The following is a 13,854-nucleotide window of genomic DNA, read 5'->3' as shown; positions in this document are numbered from 1 at the left end:
TCTTTGGGGTGTGGTTTAATGTGGGTGTTTCTTGGGTGTGTCTTTGCCATTCAATCACAACAAACACACAAGGACAGCACTGGCAAAGCAGACACTCCTGCATTCCCAGCAAGGCCAGGGGACCCAGAAGCTTTGGGGGCCCCCCAGTGGTCGAGCCCACCAGATGTCATATGAACACATAATAAGCCATGAAACAAATGTTTAGAATTACAGGTTAAAAGATAGCTTTAAAATTGCAACATTTTCTCTCGTGGCAAAATGTGAATAATAGCAGAAAATTAGCTCAGATTCTTGAAAGTCGGGACAATCATTGTCCAGCAGGGAAACTACATTTTTATAGTAAAAAAACCCCTCAGAATTTGTTGCATTATTTGAGCTTAAAATGTACGTACAGGGGAATTTTATAAGGGAAAGATTCATTTAAAAAAAAAAAAAGTACTTTAAATATTAGTAATTTCCATGTCAGCTCTATGCCTTGAAATGCCCTTGTCCGGAGAAAAATATCCCAATTTCAAACTTTTCAAAAAAGCTTTTAAAATTCTAAAAATGTACAATAATGGATTGTCCATTAAAGTTAAAGTTCCCGCACAGTCAATATGAATGACCAAAACACCTATAATAATTGTACACTATTAAAATGCTCAGAATTTAGGAAATGTTAACTTTTCTCTCATCTCTAATTATCAGGAAGCCTGAAAGAACAAGCTGAGTGGGCGGGGATCTTATATTCATGAGTTCGCCTTGACTGACAGCTCTTTGAAACACCCTTGTGGTCATTGCCAGGTAACAAGGTAAATAATAGACCACATGTCATTCCGAGCGTAAATAGGAATACCTTGTCAGTAGGCCTCAACCCATTTTTTTCTGCAAAATGCTGTCATGGTCAACAGAGCTGGTCACGGACTGTTGGATATCAGACAAACAGCAGAAATATACAATTGTATTTCTATTGTTTTGTAACTAAATACAGAATACAGATCACTGATGCACTTCTTCACAACACATTAGTAAAGCCTGAGTCATCTTACAAGTTTACACATAAGGGAATGTACACGAAAACAGCATACGATAAGTGTATTGGACAATTTATTGGTGCCTCTACATTAGCATTATAAATGATAATATGTTCACAATTGTATGTATTGATCAAACCTTTCTTTTATCATTTACAATAGGCCAGCATAGCAACAATATTGATTAGCGTGAACACTGATGAGAAATAAAGGTGAGAAATAATGGTGAGACATAATTTGACATAATTGTTTTCATTAGAGTCATATAGGTACCCGGCCACCCTACAGTGTGAAGGACCCCATTGATTCGTACAATTTGTAACACTCATCTCCCGTCCGAATGCTTGAAAAAAAAAAACGATGGAGAGTATGAAATATTTGGTTGTGCACTTTTTGGTGAAACTTTTCAATGTTTGTATTTGGACTGTGTGTGCCTGAAAGCCTCAATTGATTTGAAATGAATAACTATGACTTACAGCATGTTGGGTCTGTCCTCACAGGCTTCACAGCATATCCCCCCTTCTTTAGTCTGTCCTCACAGTCTTCACAGCATATCCCCCCTTCTTTAGTCTGTCCTCACAGGCTTCACAGCATATCCCCCCTTCTTTAGTCTGTCCTCACAGTCTTCACAGCATATCCCCCCTTCTTTAGTCTGTCCTCACAGTCTTCACAGCATATCCCCCCTTCTTTAGTCTGTCCTCACAGTCTTCTTGGCATATCCCCCCTTCTTTAGTCTGTCCTCACAGTCTTCTTGGCATATCCCCCCTTCTTTAGTCTGTCCTCACAGTCTTCTTGGCATATCCCCCCTTCTTTAGTCTGTCCTCACAGTCTTCACAGCATATCCCCCCTTCTTTAGTCTGTCCTCACAGGTTTCACAGCATAACCCCCCTTCTTTAGTCTGTCCTCACAGTCTTCACAGCATATCCCCCCTTCTTTAGTCTGTCCTCACAGTCTTCACAGCATATCCCCCCTTCTTTAGTCTGTCCTCACAGTCTTCTTGGCATATCCCCCCTTCTTTAGTCTGTCCTCACAGTCTTCTTGGCATATCCCCCCTTCTTTAGTCTGTCCTCACAGTCTTCTTGGCATATCCCCCCTTCTTTAGTCTGTCCTCACAGTCTTCACAGCATATCCCCCCTTCTTTAGTCTGTCCTCACAGGTTTCACAGCATAACCCCCCTTCTTTAGTCTGTCCTCACAGTCTTCACAGCATATCCCCCCTTCTTTAGTCTGTCCTCACAGTCTTCTTGGCATATCCCCCCTTCTTTAGTCTGTCCTCACAGTCTTCTTGGCATATCCCCCCTTCTTTAGTCTGTCCTCACAGTCTTCACAGCATATCCCCCCTTCTTTAGTCTGTCCTCACAGGTTTCACAGCATATCCCCCCTTCTTTAGTCTGTCCTCACAGTCTTCACATCATATCCCCCCTTCTTTAGTCTGTCCTCACAGTCTTCACAGCATATCCCCCCTTCTTTAGTCTGTCCTCACAGGTTTCACAGCATATCCCCCCTTCTTTAGTCTGTCCTCACAGGTTTCACAGCATATCCCCCCTTCTTTAGTCTGTCCTCACAGTCTTCACAGCATATCCCCCCTTCTTTAGTCTGTCCTCACAGTCTTCACAGCATATCCCCCCTTCTTTAGTCTGTCCTCACAGTCTTCTTGGCATATCCCCCCTTCTTTAGTCTGTCCTCACAGTCTTCACAGCATATACCCTCTTCTTTAGTCTGTCCTCACAGGTTTCACAGCATATCCCCCCTTCTTTAGTCTGTCCTCACAGTCTTCTTGGCATATCCCCCCTTCTTTAGTCTGTCCTCACAGTCTTCTTGGCATATCCCCCCTTCTTTAGTCTGTCCTCACAGTCTTCACAGCATATCCCCTCTTCTTTAGTCTGTCCTCACAGTCTTCACAGCATATCCCCCCTTCTTTAGTCTGTCCTCACAGTCTTCTTGGCATATCCCCCCTTCTTTAGTCTGTCCTCACAGTCTTCTTGGCATATCCCCCCTTCTTTAGTCTGTCCTCACAGTCTTCACAGCATATCCCCCCTTCTTTAGTCTGTCCTCACAGTCTTCACAGCATATCTCCTCTTCTTTAGTCTGTCCTCACAGGTTTCACAGCATATCCCCCCTTCTTTAGTCTGTCCTCACAGTCTTCTTGGCATATCCCCCCTTCTTTAGTCTGTCCTCACAGTCTTCTTGGCATATCCCCCCTTCTTTAGTCTGTCCTCACAGTCTTCTTGGCATTGGGAAAGATGAATTTGTACCACAGCATTCCTGCTGAGGTGGTTGCCTGGGAAGCTGTGCAGACAGAGAGGAGCTGTTGAAATGTTCTAAAATATCTATCGTTGCAGCTTGATGATAGTGGAAAGACAAAAGGAGGTGGAAAGTGTAACAGTAATAATACCTTACCCTCTGATCATCATGATTAGCCCCAATGACTGTCCAGAACAGACTATGGGAGGCGCACAGTAGTCATAGAGTCATGACTACATGGAACTCTATTCCACATAAATTAACTGATGCAAGCAGTACAATCAGATGTATATAGAACACATACAGCTGCTGCCTTGGCAGGAAATGGGATCCATAATAAACCCCAGGAAGAGTAGCTGCTGCCTTGGCAGGAACTAATGGGGATCCATAATAAACCCCAGGAAGAGTAGCTGCTGCCTTGGCAGGAACTAATGGGGATCCATAATAAACCCAAAGAAGAGAAGCTGCTGCCTTGGCAGGAACTAATGGGGATCCATAATAAATACAAATACATCAACTGTAAGACAACAACCCACACAATGGAATTGCTAAATATAATTTTCACGGGTAAATGACAAATACTATACACACCTTAAGTACTTTTGTGGACAACATTCCTTCGTGTCAGCTGTGTGCTGGCAGTTCTCAGACTCAATTTAGGGGGCTTAGGGTTGGAAGAACCAAAACCATATAGAGACTATCAGGTGTGTTACCGAAAATAAACTGTTCACAAGTCAAAGCAGCCACAGTTACAGCCACCATGTCAGACTCATCCACCTTTGATACTTCATTATGGTTAGCGCTTGCCAGATCCACTGATGCACTTTATTTATTTATTTTATTGTACTTTTTACTCCTTTTTCGTGGTATCCAATTGGTAGTTACAGTCTTGTCCCATCGCTGCAACTCCCCTACAGACTTGGGAGAGGCAAAGGTTGAGAGCCATGCATCCTACAAAACACGACGCTGCCAAGCCACACTGCTTCTTGACACACTCGCTTAACCAAGAAGCCAGGCGCACCAATGTGTCGGAGGAAACACAGTACAACTGGTGACTGAAGTCAGCTTGCATCCGCCCAGCCTGGAGTCGCTGGGACAAGGAAATCCCAGCCGGCCAAACCCTCCCCTGACCCGGACGATGCTGGGCCAATTATGCGCCGGTTCACGGGTCTCCCGGTCACAGCCGGCTGTGACACAGCCTGGGATCAAATCCGGGGCTGTAGTGACACCTCAAGCACTTCGATGCAGTGCCTTAGACCACTGCACCACTCGAGAGGCCCTTGATCCACTGTTAATGGTGGTACAGCATCTGTCTTCAACATTAGTGTCCTGGCAAGACCCATGGAATGTTCTCCCCAATTGATAAAGTAACTTCGCTGGAAATGTTCACTACACACGCGTAACATGACAGTCATTATCGGTGCAGCCTGTCCACCCGGAATGAAAAGCAGCCACTGCTGTCGAATGTCTTCATTCTTCTGAAAATAGTGTAACATTAAATTAATACTATGTCATCCAGTCACAACACAGTGTGCTTTTTATGGATAAAAAGGGGTTAGTTACCAGTATTGTTCTGCCACGTTTTGCTTGAGATACTGTATTTTAAAGTTTGTAAACAAAGCCGTATGATGTGCACATGTGATGACGGTTTTAAGACCATATATATTTAATTGAGTTAAGATTATAAGACGCTACCATTGGTGTATAAAATGTACGGCATTACGTGAAGATGCATAATACATTTTTATTTAACCTTAATTTAACTAGACAAGTCAAGTAAGAACAAATTCGTATTTACAACGATGGCCTACTAAGAGGCAAAAGGCCTCCTGCGGGCACAGGGGCTGGGATAAAACATGTAAATGTTGGAAAAACACACATCACGACAAGAAAGACACCACAACACTACATAAAGAGAGACCTAAGACAACAACACAACATGCCAGCAGAACATGACAATACAGCATGGTAGCAATACAGCATGACATCAACACGGTAGCAACACAACATGGCAGCAGCACAACATGGTAACAGCACAAACATGGTACGAACATTCTTGGGCACAGACAGCAGCACGAACGACAACAATACATCACACAAAGCAGCCACAACTGTCAGTAAGAGTGTCCACGATTGAGTCTTTGAATGAAGAGATGGAGATAAAACGGTCCAGTTTGAGTGTTTGTTGCAGCTCGTTCCAGTCGCCAGCTGCAGCGAACTGAAAAGAGGAGTGCCCTGGGATGTGTGTGCTTTGGGGACCTTTAACAGAATGTGACTGGCAGAACGGAACGGGTGTTGTATGTGGAGGATGAGGGCTGCAGTAGGTACCTCAGATAGGGGGGAGTGAGGTCTAAGAGGGTTTTATAAATAAGTATCAACCAGTGGGATCTTGCACCGGGTATACAGAGATGACCAGTTTACAGAGGAGCATAGAGTGCCGCTTTGTTTACTATAAGAGCATCTAGCCGCCCGAGAGCACCCTTACCTGCCGATCTATAAACTACGTCTCTATAATCTAGCATGGGTAGGGTGGTCATCTGAATCATGGTTAGTTTGGCAGCTGCGGTGAAAGAGGAGCGATTACAATAGAGGAAACCAAGTCTAGATTCAACCTTAGCCTGCATTTTTGATATGTGCTGAGAGAAGGACAGTGTACCGTCTAGCCATACTCCCAAGTACTTGTATGAGGTGACTACCTCAAGCTCTAAACCCTCAGAGGTAGTAATAACACCGGTAGGGAGGGGCATTCTTCTTACCAAACCACATGACCTTTGTTTTGGAGGTGTTCAGAACAAGGTTAAGGGCAGAGAGAGCTTGTTGGACACTAAGAAAGCTTTGTTGTAGAACGTTTAACACAAAATTCGGGAGGGGCCAGCTGAGTCGAAGACTATATCTTCTGCATAGAAATAGATGAGAGAGCTTCCTACTGCCTGCGCTATGTTGTTGATGTAAATTGAGAAGAGCGTGGGGTCTAGAATCGAGCCTTGGGATACTCCCTTGGTGACAGGCAGTGGCTGAGACAGCAGATGTTCTGACTTTTTACACTGCACTCTTTGAGAGAGATTGTTAGCAAACCAGCCCAAAGACCCCTCAGAGACACCAATACTCCTTAGCCGGCCCACAAGAATGGAATGGTCTACCACATCAAAAGCTATGGCCAAGTCAATAAAAATAGCAGCACAACATTGCTCAGAATCAAGGGTAATTGTGACATAATTTATGACCTTTAAGGTCGCATTGACACATCCATAACCTGAGCGGAAACCAGATTGCATACCAGTGAGAACACTGTAGACATCAAGAAAACCAGGGCAAAATGTAAAAAAAATGATTAAAATAGATTAACAGGGCAAAATAGAAATTGGCCTATAACAGTTATGGATGTACTGTGGCTGCCTTCCAAGCAATGGGAACCTCCCCAGAGAGGAGAGACAGGTTAAAAAGGTCAGAGATAGGCTTGGTGATGATAGGGGCTGCAACCTTAAAGAAGAAAGGATTTAAAATATCTGACCCAGATGTTTCTTTGGGGTCACGTTTAAGGAGCTCCTTTAGCACCTCAGACTCAGTGACCGTCTGCAGGGAGAAGCTGTGTAGCGGGGCAGGGGCAAAGAGGGAGGAGCATCAGGGCTAGTCCCATTAGAAGGTGTGGGAGATGAGGAAGTGTTGGACGGGCAAAGAGGCATGGCTGAGTCAAATAGGAATCCTGACTTAACTTTTTTGGGATAGGGGGCGGTATTTTGACGTCCGGATGAAAAGCGTGCCCAAAGTAAACTACCTGCTACTTAGGCCCAGAAGATAGGATATACATATAATTGGTAGATTATTAAAATAATGTCTGTGAATGTAACAGAACTGAAATGGCTGGCGAAACCCTGAGGATAAACCATCCCCCCCCAAAAAATTGATTTCAATGGCTGGCACTTTTATAATAGGGCGAAATCATGCCCGATTGCAGTTCCTAGGGCTTCCACTAGATGTCAACAGTCTTTAGAAAGAGTTTCAGGCTGGTTTTTGGAAAAATTATCCAGAAATTGTAGTTTTTCTAGGTGGCTCCCATTTTGGCTGTAGTGTTTCCAAGCGCGTGAATGAGAGCGCGTTCTTTGGTATTTTTCTCCGGTAAAGACAATAACGATTCTCCGTCTTAAATTGTATAGTTTATTTGCATATTAGGGTACCTAAGGTTTGATTATAAACGTTGATTGACTTGTTTGGATAAGTTTATTGGTAACGTTTGGGATTTATTTTGTATGCATTTTGAAGGAGGGAAACCGAGTGGATTATTGACTGAAGTGCGCCAGCTAAACTGAGTTTTTATGGATATAAAGAAGGACTTTATCGAACAAAAGCACCATTTGTAATGTAACTGGGACCTTTTGGAGTGCCAACAGAAGAAGATCTTCAAAGGTAAAGCATATATTAAATCGCTATTTCTGACTTTCGTGTCGCAACTCCCTGGTTGAAAATGATTTGTTATGCATTTGTGTACTGGGCGCTGTCCTCAGATAATCGCATGGTTTTCTTTCGCCGTAAAGTCTTTTTGAAATCTGATATGGCGGCTGGATTAATGACAAGTTAAGCTTTATTTTGATGTATTGCACTTGTGATTTCATGAAAATTTCATATTTATAGTAATTTAATTTGAATTTGGCGCTCTGCAATTTCACCGGAAGTTTTCGAAATGGGACGCTAGAGTCCCACTAATCCGCAAGAAGCGGTGATTAAAGAGCTCAGCCATGTGCTTCTTCTCATTAACAACCACATCATCAACATTAAGGGACATGGGCAGCTGTGAGGAGGAGGGTTTATTCTCCAGGTCTTTAACCGTTTTCCAGAACTTCTTGGGGTTAGACCCACAGAGAGAGAACAGCAACCTTAAAGTAACTAACTTCTGGATAGCCTGAGTATACTTGTTTCTCATATGCCTGAATGACAGCCAGTCAGCCTGAGTATACTTGTATCACATATGCCTGAATGACAGCCAGTCAGCCTGAGTATACTTGTTTCTCATATGCCTGAATGACAGCCAGTCAGCCTGAGTATACTTGTTTCTCATATGCCTGAATGACAGCCAGTCAGCCTGAGTATACTTGTTTCTCATATGCCTGAATGACAGCCAGTCAGCCTGAGTATACTTGTATCTCATATGCCTGAATGACAGCCAGTCAGCCTGAGTATACTTGTTTCTCATATGCCTGAATGACAGCCAGTCAGCCTGAGTATACTTGTATCTCATATGCCTGAATGACAGCCAGTCAGCCTGAGTATACTTGTTTCTCATATGCCTGAATGACAGCCAGTCAGCCTGAGTATACTTGTTTCTCATATGCCTGAATGACAGCCAGTCAGCCTGAGTATACTTGTTTCTCATATGCCTGAATGACAGCCAGTCAGCCTGAGTATACTTGTTTCTCATATGCCTGAATGACAGCCAGTCAGCCTGAGTATACTTGTTTCTCATATGCCTGAATGACAGCCAGTCAGCCTGAGTATACTTGTATCACATATGCCTGAATGACAGCCAGTCAGCCTGAGTATACTTGTATCTCATATGCCTGAATGACAGCCAGTCAGCCTGAGTATACTTGTATCTCATATGCCTGAATGACAGCCAGTCAGCCTGAGTATACTTGTTTCTCATCTGCCTGAATGACAGCCAGTCAATCTGAGTATACTTGGTTCTCATATGCCTGAATGACAGCCAGTCAGCCTGAGTATACTTGTTTCTCATCTGCCTGAATGACACCCAGTCAATCTGAGTATTTGTGTGCAGAGCCTTTCGCCAAATTGTGTTCTTGAGGTGGAGTAACTGCCAGATCACGGCCGAACCAGTCACTGAACCTGTTTTTAATTCTAATTTTCTTTATGGGGGCGTGTTTGGTAACAATACCACTGAAAATATATCTTTGACAGAGGTGATCAAGCTGATTCTATACCAATTTACAGAGTCCAGGTTATGAAGGAAGGCTTGCTCATTAATGTTTTTCAGCAAGCGTCTATGACAAATCAGGACAGGTCATTTAACTGAGCAGCCATTACAAACACAGGCTGTAAAACAGTGATCACTAAGATCATTACAGAAAACACCAGACGTATACCTATCAGGATTATTTGTGAGGATAACATCAAGGAGAGTAGACTTTTCTGGGTGTTTGGAGTCATACCTTGTGGGATTGGTAATAATCTGAGAATGATTTAGGGAGTCTCATTGTTTTAAGACTTGGTCAAGTGGTTTAATAACAATGTCCCAGTTTAGGTCACCTAGCAGGACACATTCAGACTTAGTGTAAGGGATCAGGAGAGAGCTTAGGGCAGGTAGGGTACAGGCCAGGAGAGAGCTTAGGAAGGGTATGGTACAAGCCGGTGCTGATGGAGGACGATAACACCCAGCAACAGTCAACAAAGATCTATTTGAAAGCTTAATGCTTAAAACCAGCAAATCAAATTGTTTGAGGACAGACTTGGTGGAGACAACTGAGCACTGCAGATGGCAGGTAGCCTAGCAGTTAAGAGTGTTTGACCAGTAACCAAAAGGTTGCTGGTTTGACTCCCCGAGCTGACTAGTTGAAACATCTGTCGCTGTGCCCTTGAGCAATTAATAATGATATTTCTCTCAAAACGTAAAAGATGTCTGGAGATTTGGTCAACTCTGTTTTGTCTAAAATAGTAAATGAATCAGGAATGAGCAGAGTCAGCTATACCCAGTGCTTCATTTGAGGTGGACCCTGCTGGAACATGATCCAGCACCTCTCCTTTTTGTACTGTTTCGTTCAGGGACCTATTTCGCCAGATCCGGTACCTCTCATGGCATGAACAATAAATTGTAAATTTTTGCAATGTAAAAATGTGAATAAAAGTGATCAAAGTTCATTCGAGTAGCCTCTTGCCGGGGTTTATGGTTTGTGCAACATTGTAACCTATGTTTGGGACCAACACGGGGTTGTGTGAGCTGCCGCCTGTGTCTCTCGAACGAGATTTACATTCTATGATCTCTCCGCCTCTCTCTGCTCTGATAGACATGAACGACCCTGCAACTGTCATCTCTCCTTCGTTGCACTTCATCATTTATTTCCTTTCAGAATCAGAGCTGCGCAAAGCGTTCTGGAGGAGCTGTAGCAGCCCTGATAAATTGAAATACATTTGGAAAACAAATGGCTCCTGCTGTAGGCTACCAACATATTTGATCAACTTCTAAATAGGCCTATTGAGAGGGGCTTTTGGCACGAGCGCATCCACCATCACCAGCGCGTCATTGGGTGAGTCAGTGAAAGCATGGGAAAGCATTTTTAGGACTATAATTTCTTCCTCGTATTGTAGTCTTCTACATGTGTTTCCACACACCTAGGCCTGGGCTATTGATGGATTCAAGACAAGGACACTTTTATTGATCTCAGATTCTCAGTTTGAAGCCTGTCATTTCCATCATTTGTGCAGTATTATGGTGCTTTTATGACAACTGGGAACTTGAAAAAAAGGTTGGAGCCTTCCTCGGGTTCGTGCCGTGGGGGAGAGCTTCGTGGGTTGGAGCCTGCCTCGGGTCCGTGCCGTGGGGGAGAGCTTCGTGGGTTGGAGCCTGCCTCGGGTCCGTGCCGTGGGGGAGAGCTTCGTGGGTTGGAGCCTGCCTCGGGTTCGTGCCGTGGGGGAGAGCTTCGTGGGTTGGAGCCTGCCTCGGGTCCGTGCCGTGGGGGAGAGCTTCGTGGGTTGGAGCCTGCCTCGGGTCCGTGCCGTGGGGGAGAGCTTCGTGGGTTGGAGCCTGCCTCGGGTTCGTGCCGTGGGGGAGAGCTTCGTGGGTTGGAGCCTGCCTCGGGTTCATGCCGTGGGGGAGAGCTTCGTGGGTTGGAGCCTGCCTCGGGTTCATGCCGTGGGGGAGAGCTTCGTGGGTTGGAGCCTGCCTCGGGTTCATGCCGTGGGGGAGAGCTTCGTGGGTTGAAGCCTGCCTCGGGTTCGTGCCGTGGGGGAGAGCTTCGTGGGTTGAAGCCTCCCTCGGGTTCATGCCGTGGGGGAGAGCTTCGTGGGTTGGAGCCTGCCTCGGGTTCGTGCCGTGGGGGAGAGCTTCGTGGGTTGGAGCCTGCCTCGAGTTCGTGCCGTGGGGGAGATCTTCGTGGATTGGAGACTTTTATTTCCCTCACCAACTTTAAACATCTGCTATCTGAGCAGCTAACCGATCGCTGCAGCTGTACATAGTCTATCTGTAAACAGCTCACCCAATTTACCTACCTCATCCCCTTACTGTTTTTATTTATTTACTTTTCTGCTCTTTTTCACACCAGTATCTCTACTTGCACATGATCATCTGATGATTTATCACTCCAGTGTTAATTTGCTAAATTTAATTATTCGCTCCTATGGCCTATTTATTGCCTACCTCATGCCTTTTCTACACAATGTATATAGACTCATTTCTATGAATTTTTTCCCTACTGTGTTATTGACTTGTTTATTGTTTACTCCATGTGTAACTCTGTGTTGTTGTCTGTTCACACTGCTATGCTTTATCTTGGCCAGGTCGCAGTTGTAAATGAGAACTTGTTCTCAACTAGCCTACCTGGTTAAATAAAGGTGAAATAAATAAATAAATAAAAAGTGTGCTATACTCGGCCTTGTCTCAGGGTAGTAGGTTGATGGTTGAAGATATCCCTCTAGTGGTGTGGGGGCTGTGCTTTGGCAAAGTGGGTGGGGTTATATCCTGCCTGGTTGGCAGGCACAGTGTCTCCCACACCGCTCCTGTCTCAGCCTCCAGTATGTATGGTGCAATATTTTATGTGTCCGGGGGCTAGGGTCAATCTGTTATATCTGGAATATTTCTCCTGTCTCATCCGGTGTATTAAGTATTCTCTCTCTCTCGCTCTCTCTCTCTCTCTCTCTCTCTCTCTCTCTCTCTCTCTCTCTCTCTCTCTCTCTCTCTCTTTCTCTGTCTCTCTGTCTCTCTCTCTCTCTCTCTCTGTCTCTGTCTCTGTCTCTCTCTCTCTGTCTCTCTCTCTCTCTCTGTCTCTCTCTCTCTGTCTCTCTCTCTGTCTCTCTCTCTCTCTCTCTCTCTCTCTCTCTCTCTCTCTCTCTCTCTCTCTCTGTCTCTGTCTCTGTCTCTCTCTCTGTCTCTCTCTCTCTCTCTCTCTCTCTCTCTCTCTCTCTCTCTCTCTCTCTCTCTCTCTCTCTCTCAGAAAGCAAGAAGTACAAGTGTCTGGAATGTTTTTCACAAGACACATTCTACAACATGTTTGGGTGGAAACGATATTAACAACTGCGAGTTGAATGCCAGGTCTTCAGTCAGCTCAGCAGTCAACACAATATTATAGTCGCACAAGACTGGAGGCTCTGCCCATGACTAGAGGCTTTGCTCTGCTTAAGACTGGAGGCTCTTCCCATGACTAGAGGCTCTGCTCTGCCTAAGACTGGAGGCTCTTCCCATGACTAGAGGCTCTGCTCTGCCTAAGACTGGAGGCTCTTCCCATGACTAGAGGCTCTGCTCTGCCTAAGACTGGAGGCTCTTCCCATGACTAGAGGCTCTGCTCTGCCTGAGACTGGAGGCTCTTCCCATGACTGGAGGCTCTGCTCTGCCTAAGACTGGAGGCTCTTCCCATGACTAGAGGCTCTGCTCTGCCTAAGACTGGAGGCTCTTCCCATGACTGGAGGCTCTGCTCTGCCTAAGATTGGAGGCTCTGCCCATGAACCGGAGAAAGCATCATAGCAAGTGAAATAGTGCCCCTCTGTCTTAGTATGTGTAGCCCATGTATCTGATGCTGTCTGGTCACGTATAGCATTTACTATGACATTTTACTCGAGTCATTTTTTCCCGAGTGGTGCAACGGTCTAAGGTACTGCACCTCAGTGCAAGAGGCGTCACTCTCTGGTTCAATTCCAGGCGGTATCACATCCGGCTGTGATTGGGAGTCCCATAGGGCAGCGCACAATTGGCCCAGCATCGTCCAGGTTTGGCCGGGGGAAGGCAGTCATTGTAAATAAGAATTTGTTCTTAACTGACTTGCCAAGTTAAATAAAGGTTAAATAAAATAAAATGAAAATAAAAAATAAATAAATGAATTTCTTTACTTTTACTCATATATTAAAATGTAATACTTTTTCCACCACTGATGAAACACGAATGAGAAATCATTTTATAAGTTCATTTTTTAAATCGCTAACATTTTTGGTGAAGCTTCCCTTCGAATAGCCACCACTTTGTAGACTGAATGTCACTAAACGTGTGATGCTTATAATAGGATGTTTCAAATGGCGGGTGCACAGTGCTCAGATGGACTTATTTCAGAGCAGACAAACGTGCACAAGAAATCCTACTTAACCTACTCTTTGAAGTGATTTGTTTGACAGACAGATTAGAACATCATGACTGGTTGTGTTCATGACACATTCAAAGGTAATACTTTGTGTAATGAATATGATGGGAGACAGAGTTCTGGTTTCAAGCGCAGGGCGCAGCAGGTGTTTATTAGTAAAGGATCACAGGAGAAGGCAGGTAGCTGGGTCCCAGGTCCAGGGGCAGGCAGAAGGTCATACACAGGGACTCCAAAAAGGTAACAGTACATGCAGGGAAAAGGTTTAACAATGTAGTCTGTGAGATCAGGCAAGAGGTTGATGACAGGAAA

The 13,854-nt window shown here is 44.7% G+C and overlaps 1 protein-coding gene across 1 annotated transcript; it reads right to left on the bottom strand.

The window, feature by feature from the left end:
• Window positions 1-10,689: 10,689 nt before the first annotated feature.
• On the bottom strand, window positions 10,690-11,475 carry LOC129816058 (proline-rich protein HaeIII subfamily 1-like). Its single transcript, XM_055870234.1, has 2 exons — window positions 11,471-11,475; window positions 10,690-11,350 (listed from the first exon to the last, which is right to left on the bottom strand). Exons 1-2 carry the CDS (start codon window positions 11,473-11,475, stop codon window positions 10,690-10,692), a joined length of 666 nt encoding a protein of 221 aa, XP_055726209.1.
• Between the last annotated feature and the right edge of the window lie 2,379 nt (window positions 11,476-13,854).

This window comes from Salvelinus fontinalis, chromosome 18 (genome assembly GCF_029448725.1).
Source record: "Salvelinus fontinalis isolate EN_2023a chromosome 18, ASM2944872v1, whole genome shotgun sequence".
NCBI classification, from domain to species: Eukaryota; Metazoa; Chordata; class Actinopteri; order Salmoniformes; family Salmonidae; genus Salvelinus; species Salvelinus fontinalis.
The sequence above is the reverse complement of the archived record's forward strand: the minus strand, read 5'-3'. Positions and strand labels throughout refer to the sequence as shown.